The sequence below is a fragment of the Drosophila innubila genome, chromosome X, assembly GCF_004354385.1.
Source record: "Drosophila innubila isolate TH190305 chromosome X, UK_Dinn_1.0, whole genome shotgun sequence".
Lineage (NCBI taxonomy): Eukaryota > Metazoa > Arthropoda > Insecta > Diptera > Drosophilidae > Drosophila > Drosophila innubila.
Window position 1 is genome coordinate 6,202,062 of NC_047626.1, and position 20,090 is coordinate 6,222,151.

The 20,090-nt window shown below is 36.0% G+C and overlaps 3 protein-coding genes across 3 annotated transcripts; all 3 read right to left on the bottom strand.

The window, feature by feature from the left end:
* Nucleotides 1-1,687: 1,687 nt before the first annotated feature.
* On the bottom strand, nt 1,688-3,059 carry LOC117793907 (lysosomal aspartic protease-like). Its single transcript, XM_034634350.1, has one exon. The coding sequence runs from the start codon at nt 3,034-3,036 to the stop codon at nt 1,756-1,758; it is 1,281 nt and encodes a 426-aa protein (XP_034490241.1). The 5' UTR covers nt 3,037-3,059; the 3' UTR covers nt 1,688-1,755.
* A 1,002-nt stretch (nt 3,060-4,061) lies between these two features.
* On the bottom strand, nt 4,062-5,338 carry LOC117790953 (lysosomal aspartic protease-like). Its single transcript, XM_034630575.1, has one exon. It carries the CDS (start codon nt 5,304-5,306, stop codon nt 4,182-4,184), a length of 1,125 nt encoding a protein of 374 aa, XP_034486466.1. The 5' UTR covers nt 5,307-5,338; the 3' UTR covers nt 4,062-4,181.
* Nucleotides 5,339-7,546: 2,208 nt separating this feature from the next.
* On the bottom strand, nt 7,547-8,743 carry LOC117791040 (lysosomal aspartic protease-like). The gene has a single exon (XM_034630671.1). It carries the CDS (start codon nt 8,711-8,713, stop codon nt 7,586-7,588), a length of 1,128 nt encoding a protein of 375 aa, XP_034486562.1. The 5' UTR covers nt 8,714-8,743; the 3' UTR covers nt 7,547-7,585.
* Between the last annotated feature and the right edge of the window lie 11,347 nt (nt 8,744-20,090).

The window sequence follows — 20,090 nt, forward strand, 5'->3', positions numbered from 1 at the left end:
GTCTTATCGATAAATTTGTGGTGGTTGTTGTTGTTGCTTAAACACACATTGATAATCATTAGTTAAGTTGTTAACTGATTTCGCTTAGAGATTTGTCAAGCTGAGCCACAGATTCGACCAATGTCTGAGAAGGCTTTTAGTAATGTTTTTTGTTTTTTTGCAAATTTTTTAATGTGATTTATTGACAAACAACAGCACAGGCAACATACAAGAAACAACAACAACGAGTTTAACAATAAATCAAGCGCTTTGCCAACTAATGAGACAGATTGCTGCGACGGCAAAAGAGAACGAAAGAGAGAGAAAGAGAACCAGACTGAGATTGAGATTGAGATCGATATCGACAACGAGAACGAGAACAAGTGATCCAAAGCCTGGTCGAACCTTAGAGTGAACCTCGAACCCAAACTCGACTCCAACTGAACTGAACTGTTGGTCAAAACAAAGTCAAGAACGTGGTCTCTTACCAATTACAGCAAATGATATTTTATTGGCTTTTGATGAGCGTCGAAATGTGCAATTGCTTGGCCAATAAATTTTAGTCGAGCAGCTTCCACAGTTTCAAGTTCCACGGCAATTGCACTTATTAAACCCAACGCTCATTAGAGATCCATCGATCGATCGATCGATCCAACGATCCAACGATCCAACGTTTCATCGTCCTGAAGGCCCACCAACAAAGATCTTTAATTTTTTTTATATTTTTTCCGCTTTGCCGTTGTGTGTGGGAGCCTTGGTAAGAGTATTGCGTATAATTCCTAATCCCCGGACAAGCACAAAAAATAACATCACATAAATAATGCGAAATGCAGTTCACTTCATCTTCTCATCATCTCAATGCCTCTTCTTCTGCATCTTCTTCAGCTTCTTCCTCTTCTCTTTTACAATAAATCACGCGAATCGTTGGCGGCCCAATTAAGCACAACTTGGCCAAAAGAATCTCAGCTTTTTTGTTGTTCTTCTTGTGCAACGGTTTCAGTTCCAGATGCAACTCAATCAGAGAAGATTATCACTGGAATCTACTCTTTTCAAATTCTGCAAATCTTCTCTAAATCTACAACAAGTCTGACTCAAGAGTTGTCTTATCCGACAAATATATATCAATATCATATTGTAGCAAATATTACACACATAATAATCAAAAATAAAATTCATATAAATACAAAAAAAAAAAACTTTATTATTTCTTACAGTTTTAATAATTTTTCAAGTTTCTAATTCATAATATTTCTTTGGTAATTTTTGATATATTTCCAGCGATTATTTAAAGTGGCTTAATTTAAATACAATTTTTCCCAAGATTGCTAATTTTATTTGATAATTTCTTAATTTTTTAAATTCCTTATTTGTCTTTTCTTTACACATATAATATTCAAAAATAAAATTCATATAAATACAAAAAAAACAATTTATTATTTCTTACAATTTTAATAATTTTTTAATTTTCTAATCCATGTAATTTCTTTGGTAATTTTTTATATATTTCCAGCGATAATTTTAAAGTGGAATAAATGTCAAATAAAATTTTTTCTAATGTTGCTATTTTTATTTAATAAATTTCTAATATTTTAAATTCCTCATTTGTCATTTCCAATACGTAAAATTTCTTCGGTAATTTTTTTCTAAAAAAAAAAACTTGCTACCTTTTAATATATATACAGTTATCATTTTAAAAATTCTCAATTCATTAAAAAATAATTTTCATAATATATTTCAAAAAGATGCTGTCATAGATTTTAGATTCAAAAACAAATTTCAAAAAATATAACTAATAATATTTACTAAAGCAAATACACTCCACATGTTAGAATAGCTGACAAATGCGGAATTTGTGTGATTTTTCTGGTTTGTGTATTGTGCACCGTGGACAGAAGCGAATCCAATGCGTTGTTTGCCGGCATCGAATTCCGTATAATATTGTCCAATGAAAATATTGCCCAGTATCCAGAAATCCGTGTTCATGGTCTGAATACCCAAAGTACAAGCACCAGAGTTTGAATCCAGCACATAGTTCGAGGCAGGAATACCAAAGACGGTACCTCCAATAAGAAACTTGAGCGTTGGCATCGTGTTAATATTTGAGCAATCGACGGAACCATCCGGATTGACATTGAGCATGGTATAAATATGATTATAGGCCCTTGGAGGTGCCATGATCAGAAAAGTGCTAGTATCGACAATAGCATCACAATTGGAGCAGAGGGAAACGCCCTCCATGGAGGCGGCCGTCATTTGGAACTGCCAGAATAAAGGATTCGAAACAGGAACATAAGTCATGTTGCCTGCGTAGAATTCGGAATCGGAACCGCCAAAGATCACTTCACCATCAAATGCTGTTGTGTCCTCAAAATCCATATAGAACGAGAATACTGGTTGACTTATCAAACCTTGCTTATACATATTGTAGACTGGTGATGCTATATACTCCTTAGCCATATTTGGAGATCCCATGCCCAGAATACCATCGAAGAAATAATTCTTAAAGCCAGTCTCACTGGTTGCAGCGACAATTGTTTGATTAGATATGCGCATAAGATTATCAGAAATAAGCACGGTATCCATTCCAAGGTAACCGGATATTGCACCTAGATTATATGCGATGGTAATGTTCGCATTTTCCACTGGCTTATATGTAGAGGACAGGCCCGGAAAGTATTGGGTGTGAAAAAGGCAGCCTGGACTTGTGCAATTGTACGATGGCACCCAAAGATTCGAAGATCCCGTATCGAACATTACATTAAAGAAATCTGGAGGTGTTCCAATCTGAATTGTACCATAAAAGAAATTATTTAACGTTGGATGTAAAGGCTCAAAGCCTTCATTACTCCCACTACTTGTAGTTGTTGTCGGTGCTGTTGTCATATTCAAGACATTCGTATTTGTCCCATTGTACTTCACACACAAAAGTGACACCTCGGCCATTAAATTATCGCGACTTTTCACCGGATTTTCCCACTTGTAGATCGGCATACGATGTAGAAGCTCGGCTCCGGCGAGTGTCGCCAGCAAACCGATCACGAGAATAGCCTTGAGCATTTTTATTTGGATATCCAATTCGATACTAAGGTTTCTTTCGTACTCTCCACACATATTTATACTCCAATTTTGTACTCGCTATCAGTGTAGCGTAATCAATCAAATCCCTTTAAATCTCACATAGATAAGATTGTTAATATCGAAAAACTTAATGGTCACTGATGGTTTTTTAAGCGCCCTTCCAAATGTCTACGACAAACCCATTAAAGCTGGTCAAGAATTCGTCATCGATGACGTGTCTGCGCAACGATAACAAATCAAATCAAAATAACGGTTACCACGTGCCAACTACAATAGATTATACTATAGATAGAATAAAAATGATAAGAAAGATAAAAAATTATACTTACTTCAATTGTAATTGGCTTTGCTTGGCAAGTATAACCCGGTTTTGGCGTAAAAACGCCAGATTTACAGGCAACATTTTAAGATTTGGTGTGAAAAAGTCAGAGCTGCACAAAAAAAAGCCAGAATTGGCGAAAAAAGGCTATATGTGGCGAGAAAAAAGTCAGACTTGGCGCGCGATTTTTATTGCACGATAAAATGTGTCTTAGCTATGTTGTGTGCAAATTTCAGCCCCCTAGTGCATGCGGTTTGGACTCCATACAAAATAGGCAGACAGTAAAATTTATATAAATTTCATATGTATACAAAATACCTTAAGGGGTTTTTAGACACTGTGCTTAAAGAGCACAAATTGTCTATTAATTTTGTACAAAAAAAATGTGAGTAATAGCCAGAAGAAGGCGGGGTCAGTCCCATCAGATTTACGTTAAAAGATATACAATAAAAAGACAATTTTTACCTTAAAAAAAGCCAAAATACTTAAAAAAAAAATAAAAGTAATAGAAAGTGATTTTATCTAGCGCTAAGAAATAGAATAAAATATACTGAAAAAAAAGAAAATTGTTAAAAAAAAATTGAAATATTGAAAAAATAGAAAATTGTTATAAAAGATCTATTAATTTCATTTAACTTCGATCTAACCCGTTTCCAATTTAAAAGAAAAACAAAAATGCAGACTCATGTTAGATGATATTACAATATTTTATGAATACATAACTCGAAGCTAACTGAAGAGTTAGCCTTGATAATACCCATAATTATTTAGTTAGTTAATCACTGGAAAGTTCGCTTGGATAAATTTAAGCAACTGGAGCAAAGCCAATGCGGTTGTTACCCAAATCGAACTCAGTGTAGTATTGTCCAATGAAGACATCGCCCAAGATCCAGAAATCGGTGCCCATGTACTGGAAGCTGGACTGGCAGTTGCCATCCGACTGGATGATGTATGCAGATGGCTCCAGATCGAAGGTGCCGCTTCCAATGCTGAAGGTGATCACTGGCAGCGAGCTGACGGTGGAGCAGTCGACCATACCCTCACTGTCCACATTGAGGATCTCGCTCAGCGTCTCATAGGCAGCGGCGGGAGCAACGATCAGAGAGGTGCCGGTATCAGCAATAGCCTGGCAATCATCGCACAGATTGTTGCCATCAATGTCGGCACTGGCCATGGTGAATTGCCAGTAACCCTGCTCGGAAACAGGCACATAGGTCAGCTCACCCGAGTAGAGGGACGAGTCGGAGCCACCAAAGATCAGCTCACCACCCTGGGTGGTGGAGGTGCCATCGCGAGCCAGGTAGAAGGAGAAGACGGAGTCATCGACCAGACCCTGATCCACCATGTTGTAGAAGGGCGGCACAACATTGTCCTGAGCAATTGTCTGGTAGGCCATGCCCAGAATACCATCGAACAGGGCATCATTGAAGTTGGTGCCCGGCTCATTGGTGGCCTCGGCAAAGGTCTGGCCCGAGATGGTTAGTCCATTGACATCGACGGTATCGGCGGACAGGATACCGGACAGACTGCCAGTGCCGTATTGGATGGAGAAGCTCTCGCCGTTGGCCTCATAGGTGGAGGAGGCACTGGAATCGTACTGATTGTGCACCTCGCAGGCATAGCTGGAGCAGCTGTTCGATGGCACCCACAGGTTGGAGGAGCCCGAGTCGAACAGCACCTTGAAGTTCTGTGGGGGAGTACCAATGGTGATGGCGCCATAATATTCCATGTTCATCGAGTTGGAGAGCTGCTCCTCGGTGCCGGAGCGGAAGGACAAGGGCAGGCCATACTTGGCACGCAGATGCTCCACCTCAGCCTTGATATTGCCCGGAGTCTTCACAAAGTTCTCCTGCCTCAGGATGGGAACGCGATGCAGCTCGGCACTGGCCAGGGCCAGGACGACGGCAAGGATTGTGATTGCCTTTAACATTGTTGGTGGTGTCTACTAAATTTCGACTAATTGCTAAGCGCTACTAAGTCGCTTATTTATAGCAAATTGCTTATCAAATCATAGAAATTATAGCAAATCGGACTTTAGATAAGATTGTTAATATCTACAAGTTGTACTCGTATTATCTTTCAGGTGTGAAATCGGGATTCGCATTTGCTGGACATTTCAAATAATCCAGATTCACGAGCCACTCGAAGTTGACATCACTGATTTTGAAGAGGGCATTAGTTGGGGCTCTTTATCGCCGATGTTTCCTACTCATTTTGGTAGCTCTAGGGAGAACTCAAAACCCCTGAAGTACCCTGAGGCAACTTAATCAATACCCTTCACTCTAACATATCAGTCACATCAGTTTTCATAACCTCAAGACCAGCTTATCGGATTTATAGTTCGGAACAAAGTTTGGTATTCGATTGAGAAAGAAAAAATATATTTATTTAAGTTATATTATATTATTTTTATGCAGATTCAAAATAGCGGTCAAATAATGATAAAAATGACATTCCGCAAGCAAATCGGTTAAGAATTGACAAAGGTATGGCAGCTTAACGTTTTTGAAGAGTGTCAAAGGTAAAAAATGGAAAAAGTGGACAGCTATAGAAAAAATTCTATCTTCAAATTTTGATGTTGAATCCAAATCTGGGCCAAATAATGAAAAAAATAACATTCCGCAAGGAAATCGGTTAAGAATTAACAAAGGTATGGCAGTTTAACGTTTTTCAAAAGTGTCAAAGCTAAAAAATTGAAAAAGTGGACAGCTATAGAAAAAATTCTATCTTCAAATTTTGATGTTGAATCCAAATCTGGGCCAAATAATGAAAAAAATGACATTCCGCAGGGAAATCGGTTAAGAATTGACAAAGGTATGGCAGTTTAACGTTTCTGAAGAGTGTCAAAGGTAAAAAATTTAAAAAGTGGACAGCTATAGAAAAAATTCTATCTTCAAATTTTGATGTTGAATCCAAATCTGGGCCAAATAATGAAAAAAATGACATTCCGCAGGGAAATCGGTTAAGAATTGACAAAGGTATGGCAGTTTAACGTTTCTGAAGAGTGTCAAAGGTAAAAAATGGGAAAAATGGACAGTGATAGAAAAAACTTAGTTTGCAAATTTTGATGCAGAATCCAAAATGGGGCCAAATAATGATAAAAATGACTTTCCGCAAGCAAATCGGTTAAGAATTGACAAAGGTATGGCAGCTTAAAGTCTTTGAAAAGTGTCAAAGATAAAAACTTTAAAAAATGAACAGTAATGGAAAAAACTCAAATTTCCAAATTTGATTCAGAGTCAAAATAAGGGCTAAATAATGATATCGAAAGGTAATCGGCTAAGAATTGACAAATATTTGGAAAATATGTCCAAATGAAAGTAATTGAAAAAATTAACAGTGATGGAAAAAAAATTAAACTTTCCAATTTTGACGCAGAACCAAAATAGGGGCCAAATAATGTTTTCGAAAGGTAATCGGTTATGAATTGACAAAGTTATGACAGCTTGAAGATTTTGAAAAAACGCCTAAATGAAAGTATTTAAAAAAAAACTAACAGTGATGGAAAAAAAATTCAATTTTTCAAATTTGATGCAGAATCAAAAAAGAGGCCAAATAATGATTAAATTGACATTCCGCAAAAAATTCGGTTAAAATTTGACAAAGTTATGACAGTTTGAAGTTTTTGAAAAGTGCCAAAGGCAAAAAATTAAAAAAAATGGGCAGAGTTGGAAAAAAATTTATTTTCCAGTTTTGATAAAGAATAAAAACAAGGGCCAAATAATGATGAAATGAAAATTTCAATAGGAAATCGGTTAATACTTGACTTAAATATAACAGTTTGAAGTTTTTAAAAAAGTGTCAAAGGAAAAGTATGGAAATAATGGACAGTGATGGAAAAAAATTTAACTTTTATGATGAATAAAAATATAGTTGAGTTTTTGATTTTCCAGCAAAATCTATTTAAATAGCTTAATTGATCATCGTAGTGAACAGCGGCTATAAATATACCCTTCTCAAATCAAATTCAAAAGGGTATTTTCAGAGTCTACCTTCAAGAAAAGGGCACTTCAGTGTATTAATCTATTATATCACTAGTAGAACAGTTAAGTAATATTACAACATATCAAATCGTTGGAATGTTGAGTATTTCAAGTGTTTACAACTCGAGACTGTAAAATCCTTCAAGTTTGAAAGTCACACAAAAATAGAAAATAGATAATTACAATATTTTTGCGATAGAAAATTCGTTTTATTTCAATAGAATTCTTAGGCAACTGGAGCGAAACCAATGCGGTTCTGTCCCAAATCGAACTCAGTGTAGTACCTGCCGATGAAGACATCGCCCAAGATCCAGAAATCGGTGCCCATGTACTCGAAGCTGGACTGGCAGTTACCCTCCGACTGGATGATGTATGCAGATGGCTCCAGGGTGAAGCTGGTGCCGCCGATCTTCAGATTGAGCACAGGCATTGTATCCACGGTGGAGCAATCGACCATGCCATCATCATCAACATTGAGCAGATTGTTCAGGATGTCGTAGGCCTCCTCGGTGACGACGATCAGAGAGGTGCCAGTATCAGCAATAGCCTGGCAATCATCGCACAAAGTCTGGCCATCGATGGTGGCACTGTCCATGGTGAATTGCCAGTAACCCTCCTGGGAGATGGGCACATAGGTCAGCTCACCCGAGTAAAGGGACGAGTCGGAGCCACCAAAGATCAGCTCACCACCCTCGGTGGTGGAGGTGCCATCGCGAGCCAAGTAGAAGGAGAAGACGGAGTCATCGACCAACTTTTGGGAGACCATGTTGTAGAAGGGTGGCACAACATTGTCCACGGCAAGTTGCTGATAGGCCATGCCCAGGATGCCATCGAATTTGGCATTGTTGAAGCTGGTGCCCGGCTCGGAGGTGGCCTCGGCAAAGGTCTGGCTCTTGATGACCAGGCCGTTGACATCGACGGTGTCGGTGGACAGGAAACCGGACAGACTGCCGGAGCCGTATTGGATGGAGAAGCTCTCGCCGTTGTGCTCATAGGTGGAGGAGGAATCATGGTCATACTGATTGTGGTTCATGCAGGCAACATCGAAGAACCAACACTTGCTGGATGGCACCCACAAGTTGGAGGAACCCGAGTCGAACAGCACCTTGAAGCTCTGTGGAGGAGTACCAATAGTGATGGCGCCATAATAGGCCATGTTAATGTAGTTGGAGAGCTCCTCCTCATTGACATCACGGCTCATGGGCAGGCCATACTTGGCACGCAGATGCTCCACCTCGGCCTTGACATTAGCCGATGTCTTCACGAAGTTCTCGTGCTTGTAGATCGGCATGCGGTGCAGCTCGGCACTGGCCAGGGCCAGGACCACAGCGAGAATGGCGATTGACTTGAGCATATTTGGTGGTTTGTCTACTAAACTTCGACTAATTCAGGGGCACAACTCAGGCTGCTATTTATACGCAAGCTGCTATCAATATTGGACTAGGCAATTGGACTAGGCAATTCAATCAAATCATTGAAGATCTGACAGAGATAAGGTGTTAATATCTTCCGATTGTACCATATATGAGCATATTCTTATCAGTCAGGCGCAACGATCAGACGTTTAGAGTGCTTCTCAGGCTCGTTCAATTCATATACGAGTACGTATTTGTTTTTATTATTAATTTCTAGTGTTTACGTCATCAGCCAAAGAAATATTCAAGTGCGAGACAACTATAAACAATTTGACCACTTTATTCAGTTAACTTCATCGTGACGAATCTATTTAACTGGCAATAGTAATAATATCATTATCATATTAAATACACCTTTCTTAAAATATTGCTTCATTTCCAAAATTTATTTTTATTTACTTAAATTTCATTATTTGTTATGTTTTACAATCTTTTATTTTATTTCAGCTTGATTTTAAAACATCGGACAAATATTTTTTAAATCATATTCCTTAGTTGAACTCTTTCAAATATTGAATCTCTCTTATAAACTATTTTTAAAGAACAAAAAAATTGTGAAAAAAAAATAAAGTGATTTTTTTGAACCAAAAAATTTGAATTCAATATTTTGAAGGTTCTCTCTGCTTTACCGATTTAAAAAAAATGAGTATATTATTATACTTCTACTTGTTAAATTTTAAGTATGCATTTTGCTTGGATCATATGGAATTTTGTAAAGGTCTGTTTTTTTTTTCGGATTATTTGATAAGTTGTGATTAGGTTTTAAGTGTTTTTATCAAACTATTTTGATAATGTTCTTTCCCAACAGTTATAGAGCGAACCAAGTACTTGGTAAGTAGTACAATCATTGTTTACTGAAAAGTTTGTTAAACCAAGTATGTGAAACCTTTGCCTCGTGTTTTAATTGTTTTTTATGTAAAAGATATAATGATTCGCATTATTAATTGATTTATTATCATTCCATCAAAACTATTTGTCAATTTCAATACAATCGTTCAGTTAATACTTAAGATCATTTGATTTAAATGCAAATATAACTACACAATGGCCATATAACTAATTACAGTGTTGTTATCTAAAATTCGCTTTAAAGAATTCAAAAGACTGTTCAGTCTTATCTCAAATTATTGTATATTGTCTGTAAAATGTACGAAAAAAATCGATTTAAATATATATTGTAAAGAGTATTTTAAATACAACTTAAAATCTAGGTCTTCATTTGTTCATAAATTTATTCTGTATTGATTAGACGTTTCTCAAGAAAATTTGTTGATATGATAGCTGTCAAGTTTTATAATTTGATTCAAATTATTAAAAAGTAAATATTTGACTATTTCTTGAATAAACATTTAATAAAGAAAACCTATCTATGGCTTTTATAAGCTTGTGGAAGGCCAAGCACCTCGAGGGCTAAGTAAGATTACATAGGAAAGTGCTTAAACTTTGCTCTGATTTGCAGTTATCACATTTTAATCATATCTATAAGTAGTACGGCACGCCCCACCAGAAATATCAGATGCTGATAATTTTTGCAATACCAAAAAACAAATAAAACAAACAATTTATCGAAGCTTGTCACGATTGTGATGCGAAACAAAATGAAAATATTTAATTCTATTAATATAAATAGGTTCTTGAGATACGGTGCTATCAAATTTTTGAAACAGATAGATAATAAGAAAAAAGAAATTGACAAAGAATATGGAAACACAAAAAAAAAAACAAAATATATGAAACAAAAAAAAACTTTAAACAGCTCAAATCATTTAAATGTATTTTTTGGTTATTTGGATTATGAGTCTTCGATATGCTTGATTGAGTGGCCTCTTCACTGATCGATAACAAGAGTCACAATTTTATAATTTTAATCACCTGATTTCAAATAATACTTATAGATTTGGTTTGGGATTGAAAATAATTCTGGGCCAACTAAAGCAAAGTGAAGCTTAAGTAGATCAGCTGGGAAAAACAATTGATAGGGGCATAGAATAGCCGAAGAGCTAGACGCACTAAAAGTAGAGAAGCTTCGAGCGGAACAAAGAATTATTTAAAAAAAAAACACATAGTTCTTTCAAATTTCATGACTTAATTTATGTAAGAAGAAACAGAATCTGTTTAATTTAAAATCTTTTATTAAATTATAAAAAAAAGGAAATTTCTTACTTTTACAGGAAATGCTTTTACAATACAACCTTTAACTAAAGTATTTGTGAGTTAAGAGTTGCATTCAAATGGAAATTGATGGAGAATATCATAAAGTAGCCGCCGTTTAGCTGAGAAGATTTCAGATTTCAAATGCTAATTAACTTGCCGGGCATTACTAATGGACTTGTCACTTGCTCAATAGATAATGGTCAACTCTCTTTCGTACACACTCTCTCTCTCTTTCTCTGTTTGTTCCGGTTGCTGGGAATATTTATGAGTTAGCTGGACCCACCAAGTGGTTGAAACAAGAGTTTGGCACAAAGAGTTATTGTTTTTAATATATGCAGACAGAAAGAGAGAGATGAAGAGAGAGAGAGAGAGAGAGAGGGAGACACTGTGTGTAGGTAGCTGTATCTATGATGTGGCATGACCTAATGTTGCACTACACACAATGGGCCATGATGAACGTCGGCGTTTTTACTGCTTTACTTTTCCCCCGTGTCAACTGAAATTCGTTGCGCTACCAGCAGCAGCTCAATGAGTGTAGAGAGTTGAGAATCTATAGAGAAATATATATTCTACGTTGTGGGTGTCTCTCTCTCTCTCTCTCTCTCTCTCTGTGTGTGAGTCACACTTTGACCGAGAGCTCAAGTCAAACAAATTGAAAATTTATCACCCCACAGATGATGACTTGTGATGCCAAAGCAAATGCATTTTTTACACTTGCCACACTGTGCACTGTGGAAAGTGTCACAAAGGGGCGGCATGGCAATGTCATTCAACCATTTGCAAATTGATTTCAACTGGCAATGATCATAATGCCAAAGACACACTGAGCAGCAAGAACTCTGTGCCCAGCTGTGCTCAAATCCAGAGCAAATTTCTTGACTCCATAACCTCTATAAGCATGCCGACAACGATCCATGTACATTCATCGACTCTAACTGCCAAACTATCCAATTTCAAAGCAAATTCACACGCAAAAGCCGACACTCGGCTTAAAGTTGACTGCAAAGTCATTGGCCTGTTGCCCAGCATCGAGATATAGCCTGGGTATATCTTAAGCATGCTATATGCGAGGGCTGTCCCTCAAGTACATCTATCCTAACTTAATATGAAATGTAAGTTCAACAGAAAAGTGAAGAAAATTCAAGCTATGTGTATGCAATTTGTTGCTGCTTCAACAGATTGTATTATATCATTGAAAATAAAGTTATTTCTTGATTTTCCATAATTACAAATCCTATACTATTTATCTGATTTCAGCTCTTTACTTAGCTTTGTCGATTAAATTTGCTGCAGCTGCTACAAATTATATTATATGATAGATAATGAAAATATTCTTTGATTTTCTGTTTTTATAGATGAATTATACCATACTATCTATCTGAACTCAGCTCTTAGCAAAGCTTTGTCGACGAAATTTGCTGCAATTGCTACTATCTGTATTATATGGTAGAATATTCAGTTATTCTTTAATTATCTATTTTTAAAAATAAATCATCCCAAACAATCTATGTGAACTCAGCGTTAAGCAAAGCTTTGTTAGTAAAATTTACTATAGTTTCTACAAATTGTTTTATATGGTAGAATATTCAGTTATTTCCTGGTCTTCGATTTTGATAGACAGCTCATCACATCCTAACTACCTTAACTCGGCCCTCAGTTAAGCTATCTCGATGAAATTTGCTACAGTTGACACAGATTGCTGAATAAAATGATTTACATAGAGATTTCTTAAAAATGTACCTACATAATTAATATTATCCGTTACTCTACTTTTCTATTTAAATATTTGATATTAGTAACTTGTAGATCCACCCTCGTCTGCGGCTACATCGCATATATATTTAAAGCGCCACAGGCCCTGAGCTCTTTTTAACTTCAATTTCCATTTCGCGCTGATCGATTTTTGCACGCAAAGTGTGAGGGAGTCATCCAATGATCCAACTTCGATTCATCCGATTTCTTCGATACTTGCTCGATGCTCAATGTTCGATTCTTTGATTCGTACTTAGCCATTGAATTTATTGTGCTGGCCATTGCAATATTTTATTGTTTGGCTGGCAAACAAGCAAACTTCTGCACCTTCAGACAAGGTAAAAAAAAAAAAAAAAAAAAATCACAAATCTCCGATGGAGTCCCGGTTTCAAAGTGCCAAAGACTCAGCTGCAGTTCAAGTCGTTGTTGGTGTCGGTGGTGCGTTATCAGTTTCAGTTCCACCTTCAAAGCGCCGTTGGCTACCGGCCTCGGATTACAGCAGAAGACTTTAAGAGTTGCATGGAAGACTGGAAGGAGGGGAGGAAAGGAGGGTTATCTGTTTGGGATTAGGGAGGCACATGCAAAACAATAATCAATGCCGCACTGCTCGCCATTCCATTTAAAACGTGTTAAAGAGGCAGCCAACGATCCAAAGATTCGACCATAAGAAGACACCTTCTTCTTCTTCCTACTACCTACCCTCCCCCTTACACACGCCTACACTGCGCCGCCCTGGCTTATTTGATTTTAGACGCGTTCATTTCGCACCCAGCGGCACTTGAGTGCATCGTTTTGGGTTTCGAGTTTGGGTTTTGGGATCGGAATCGGCTTCAAGTTTGGGTCCGCTCGGCAAACTGAATTTATGATGTGATTTCGATCATTTGACATAATCTATTTAGCGTACGCGCATCGAGAGGAGCGTGCAACAGGGCTGCTTGCCACATGCCCCATGCAGCATCCACAGCCTCCACAGCATCCACAGAATACTCCTCCTCAACTCGCTGAGCATTGCGGGCATAATTTGTAATGAGATAATTTTATTTGCTTTGCGCAATGGTTTGCAGTTTGCTCCCTCCTTTTCTACCACTCTTTCTTCCCCTTCCCACCTTCTCTCTCTGTAATTCCCAACTGAGCTGAGCTGCAGCAGTCTTGAAATCAGTTCAAGAGGTGTGTGCGATAGTATATCGCATTTGTATGATATAACAACTATTATAACTCTCTGCCAGATACAAGTTAAATAATTTTCCAAGCAGACATAATTGAATTCTAGAGCTAAATACCCTATGATATATTAAAAGATTGTTGGGAATAAGAAGCTCAATATGTTTCTAGCTGAAAATTATTGCAAAATTAGTCAAATATAGTTATTAAAGTCACAAGAAATTGATTCAAAAATATGATATATACACTTTACTTTTAAATACCTTATAATATTTGATTTATTTGATAAAGAAGTTGATTTGAGAGCAGCAGAGAAGAGGTTTCAGATGTTTATTAATACAAAAAGCTTCAAAATGTTTTAAAATTGCTATAAAAAAAAAAAAAAAAAAAAAAAAAAATTATTTTGCTTACAAATAAATAAGTTTAAAGTTAATGAATAAATCTCAACTAATTTACGTAATTTCCTTTAATATTTCTTAAAAAAAAGTACACAAATTTGGCATGTGGTTAACAAAAATGTTATTTAGCAAGTTCTTAATTAATGCCTAATTGTACTTAATTCCAAAAGTAGGAAAAAGTAGGCAGTAAAATAGTTTTTCGTAGCACATGTGATAGAAAAAAGTATTTTTTGCCAACTTTTGGACACCACAGCTCTAAAAAGTAATAAAAAAAATTCCTTCACGTCCAGAAATTCCTTTAAAATATTGAAATTTTTTTAATGGTTTATAATTTCATTAGCACAATGATAAAATTGATGGTGTGAATGGTTTTTAACATGTTTTCAATTCAAAACAACATCACAAGATCACAAAATTCTCACTAAATTTATTCAAATTGTGTAGAGAAACTAGTAAGAAAATTAACAAAAATCGAGAGAGAAAAAAACTAAAATGTAAAACGGAAATTGTCTTGAAGTATTTGTACTTTGTGTGCAATTTAAGAGACCGCCTAAGTGAAATGGCAGGTTTGATGGTCAAGTGCAATTATCTCACATTGTTGGGCAAGCAACTAGCCCAGAGGTAAAAGAGTTGATGTGGTTTCAATTTAGTCGACGCCCTAAATGAACATCCATTAGCTTTTATTGATTTTCGTGCAACATTTTTCTAATTTGCAGCCCAAAATGAATGCAAAAGATGCGCCACCATTCCACTGAACCAACTGAGTGGTTATCCCGTGTTGGTTGTGTCCAATGGCTCAGTGGTCAGGCAACCTTGGTGGTAAATATTGGCTGCTTGGGTGGTCTCCAACTGACTAACTGACTGACTGACTGACTGACTGACTGACGGACGCACAAACCGCTGATGAGGATGGCGACGCCGGCGCTGAACGCTTTTTAAAAACTCAACTCAACTCAAGCTTTGTGGCATGTAAAGCAAATGAGGCGCGTTTTATGCAAAACCAAAAAAAAAAAAAAAAAAAAAAAAAAAAATTGGAAAAATAAAAAATAAACAAAGTAAGCAAAACAAAAATTGCTGAAAACGGGTTGTGATCGAGTTGAGATCGGCGGCCCATCAAGTGAGTTGTGATGGCTATCGATCAACGTGCTCCCAGCTCCAACTCCAGTTCCCAGCTCTCACATCTCCCATCTCTCATCTTCCAACTCTGCCAATCTTCCATTCTGGCCGTGGAGCAGCGAAAAAAGAATATGGAAAGATTACAATCAATGCGTGCGCATAATCCCAAAAACGATATTGAGGAGTACCGTTGCAAAGCGTTGCGAATCCAACCTGCTCGACGGACAGTTACCCTAGTTATATACCATAGCAATAACTGTGGCATTTATGATATATTTAAAATAAATTTTATTATTATTAAACTATTTATATATACAAATTTTCATATTTAAAATTGTCAGCTCGAAAGTGTCCGACTAATAGTCAAATAACTTTTATATTTTCCAAGCGATCGTTATGAAATTTTCAGAACAAATATTTGAAATATTTAACTAAAAGCATATTTAAATTCAGAATTCTATATTTTAATTTGCGTGTGTTAGCGAGTTTTGAAGAATATGCCAAGTGTGGAAAAATATTGTACATTAAATCATATTAATATGTATACATATTTTACTACATTTTCAACTAATTTTAGCAATAAAAATTTTAGATTTGATTTCTAATGACTGCTTAAAGTTTTAACACTAAGTTGGTAGACCCTTTTTAGTTATTTGCCTTGTTTACAGGGTATAAAAAAACAAAAAAAAAAACCAAACAGTTACAGAACGGCGCGCTAATAACAAACAATTAGTAACTATATCCAGCACTGGCATTAACGAAGCTCCCAAATTGAGCCAAACACACACACACACACACTCGCACACACAAACGCACACACACCGAGGTTGACCCACATTTTCAGCCCTGAAGACGGTTCATCTTTGGTCCATTAAACATTTCATTAGGCCGCAGATCGGCAACTTTAATTACACGGCGAAAGAAAGTGTGCAGCAGGCTGAGGCCAAAGGATAAATATTAAGAAAAAAGGATATCTGCTTAGCTGTGGGTCCTTCTAATTTCTAATTAACAACCCTCTCTCTCTCTCTTTCTTCCTCATCTCGCGTCTGATAGAGATCATGGACCCGTCGACCTTTGGCTACTGTGTCGACATATCTCTCATGTCCTGTCCCATTTGTTTTGTCGCTTGTTTCCTATCGCCTGGCTTACTAATTGACCCCAGCAAGGGTTAACGCATTCTGCGGTAGGTGAAAGTCGTAAAACTCTCTAGCCACCAAAAAAATTGAGTAGAATGACAAAAATTAGTTATGCTCGTAAAAGATTTTGGTGGTGTCAGGACCAAGAAAGTTGCCATCAGGATGCTGTGGCTGTGATCCTTACGGCGAGATAGGTCCTTAGAGACATGACAGTTACCAAAATGATCATGACTTATGACTCGACCTGTGGGGTTGACATTAACCAAGAATGTGTCATTAACTTTCACTGCCTGCTGTAGGGAAAAAAACATATCAAATTTATCCTACAATGTTGACTCACAAGCATAGTCTTAATTATTTCACTACAATTTTTAGAGGAACTAATGTAAAGATACCCAATACGCATTTATAAAGAAAAAAGGATTAATGAAGCCCATTGAAAAAAGTATTAAAAAATAGTTAGAGGCACATCACAATATATATTATAATAAAATGCTTAAAAATCTTAAGTAACGAAATCAATAAATAAATCAAATATTAAAATAAAATACAATTATTTCACTACTATTTTTAGAGGAACTAATTTAAAAATACCCAAAACGCATTCATAAGGGTAAAAGGATTAATGAAGCTCATTCAAAATAGTATTAAAAAATAATTAGAGGCACATCACAATATATTTTATAATAAAATGCTAAAAAATCTTAAGTAACGCAATCAATAAATAAATAAATATAAAAATAAAATACAATAAAATAAAATTAAGTTATGTTAATAAACAAAACAAAAATTAGTATAAGTAAAATTGTCTAATGATAAACTAAATCTAATAATAATAATAGGGTAACCTTAATTTTTTAAATGTTAATTATAAACATATTTTAGTGACTAGCGCAGTAAACTAAAAGTTTTATACTTGTAGCGCTAGGATAAGACAATAAATCAAATGAAATTAAATTAAAACAATTAAATAAATAATATACAGAAACAATAACATATATAATTATAATAATACAATAACTATAATACATAATTATATCCAATTGCTCTTCCCATTCGAAAAAGTATAAAAAATTAGGGTATCTCTTAGTTCTCACTTCCCTTGCATTGCAGTTGCATTTTAGTATATTTGCTTAATTTGTGATAAGTCATCAGACGTGGCATTGTAAAATGCAGCGAGTAATGCACATTTCAATCATGATAAAAATTCTAAAATACAAAATTAAATTGACTCAGCGGCCGCTGAAAATATTCTAAAATTGTAAATTCAATTAAATTGACAAATTTTAATGTACTGCTAACTGCAAACTGGTTGCAGAAATGTTGCCTGCAACCTCTGGCATAAATCAGCGCCAACCCAAATCGTTGACAACTTGCACAGTTGTCACTGCAAAAGCAAAGCAAACCCGATCCGATCCGAACCGATCCAACTAAAGGTCTGCTCCAAGCGGACAACCGACTCAGCCCTGACTTTTGAACAATTCAAACTGCGTATTAATTTTTATGTGTGAAACGAGCGAAAACGCAGCTCCCGAAAATTAAAAATTCACGAGCAAGAAGCCAGTATTCAAAATAATCAAAAAGAAATGCAATTATTATGGCTAGACGAATAAAAAATACTCTTTGAACAGATGAAAAATATGGAGCACTCATAGACAATGCTAATGATAATGCTAATGATAATGATAATGATAGTGCCAATGCTAATAGTTTTGCTTGTGCTTTTACTTATGTTGTTGCTAATGCTGGTTTTAATACCAAAGGGTTCCCCCTTTGGAATTTCGAAAAATTAAAATGTTTAATCTTAAGTTTTCTCTCCTAATACATAGATTCCTTTTATCCTTATAAGTATAAAACAACACTTTAAATTTGATTCTCACACCTTTCATTTTTCTGTAAAAAATCATGTCAAATCGGAAAAAATTTTGACTTGTAAAGTTGCTAGGTCAAAGGTTCGACCAACTTCAAACTTTCATAACTTTGTCAAAACTGAACCGATTTTCAAGCGGAATGTCATTTTGATCTAAGTTTGGCCTCCAAATTCATTCTGCATTCAAATTTAATTAGTTTTGTAAAAAAAATTATTTTCCTCTAGATCACGGGTTTGATGCTAAGGGTCCCCCCTTTGAAATTTTGAAAAATGAAAATTTTAAATCTCAAGTTATCACTTTTAATGAACTCCTTATATCGTAATTAGTATAAAACAACACTTTAAATTTGATTCTGAGACCTTTCATTTTTCTGTAAAAAATCTTGTCAAATCGGACAAAACTTTTGACTTGTAAAGTTGCTAGGTCAAAGGTTCGACCAACTTCCAACTTTCATAACTTTGTCAAAACAGAACCGATTTTCAAACGGAATGTCATTTTGATCATGGTTTAGCTTCTAAATTCATTCTGCATTCAAATTTAATTAATTTTGTAAAAAAAATTATTTTCCTCCAGATCACGGGTTTCATGCTAAGGGTCCCCCCTTTGAAATTTTGAAAATTTTAAATTTTAAATCTCAAGTTATCACTTTTAATGAACTCCTTACAGCGTAATTAGTATAAAACAACACTTTAAATTTGATTCTCACACCTTTCATTTTTCTGTAAAAAATCATGTCATATCGGACAAAAATTTTGACTTGTAAAGTGGCTAAGTCAAAGATTTGACTAACTTCCAACTCTCATAACTTTCCCAAATCTGAACCGATTTTCAAGCGGAATGTCATTTTAAACAAAGATTGGCCTCTAAATAAATTCTGCATTTAAATTAATGACTTTTTCGAAATTTAAAATTTTCAATCTTAGGCTTAACCTCTACTCAGCTTCTTAAATCATATTTAATTTAAAAAAGTACATGAACTTTTTACAATTACATATCACACTATAAATCTATACTACTCCCTCTTAATATTATCAAAAGGAAGCAGAAACTCTGTGAAAACTCTGTGCAAAATTGGTCAAAGTCAAAGCTTGGTCTGAAATTGAACCATGGATATGAGAAGCAGAGGTCAGAGGGCAATCCTAATGAATTTGATATGCAGTCGCAGCCGCACGCTTTGTTTAAGGATGTGCAGGGATGCAAACAAAAGGACACAGCGACAGGACAATGGACATTGACAATCGTAAATTTGTAATTGAAAATCTATTTGAAACGTATTTATCCATTGTATTGCATTGTTCGTTTTTCACACGCATCAAAGTGCGAGACAAAGGCGCAAAAATAAATGGGAAACAGACAAACCGAACCGAAAATCTCTTTTCTTTAGTTAGGGAATTTTCTTTGGAAAATGCCAACGCGTGTCACGGCCTGGCGATTGGACCAGACTTGATGGCAATAATCGAAACTGTCGTAAATTCGAGCAATCTTGGAAGCTGTCAGCGCTGCCTCTGTCGCAGTCGCAGTCGCTGCCTCTGCTGCAGTCGGCGTCGCTGTCTTGCCCAAGTGCATTACGTTGATCCTGTGCGCCGGACATCCGTCGCAGCAGCCTCATAATAATCAAGTTTTTGGCTACAATGCGTTCAAGTTCACTTACCCGAAAAATGAAAAGAAACCAAGCCAAACCAAAAGTCCAGCTGTGATCTCAGGTGTGTGTGCTGTGCAGACTGTGTG

Excerpts from the sequence above, each read along its gene's own strand:
- LOC117793907 (XM_034634350.1), bottom strand. The coding sequence starts at position 3,036 with ATGCTCAAGGCTATTCTCGTGATCGGTTTGCTGGCGACACTCGCCGGA.
- LOC117790953 (XM_034630575.1), bottom strand. The coding sequence starts at position 5,306 with ATGTTAAAGGCAATCACAATCCTTGCCGTCGTCCTGGCCCTGGCCAGT.
- LOC117791040 (XM_034630671.1), bottom strand. The coding sequence starts at position 8,713 with ATGCTCAAGTCAATCGCCATTCTCGCTGTGGTCCTGGCCCTGGCCAGT.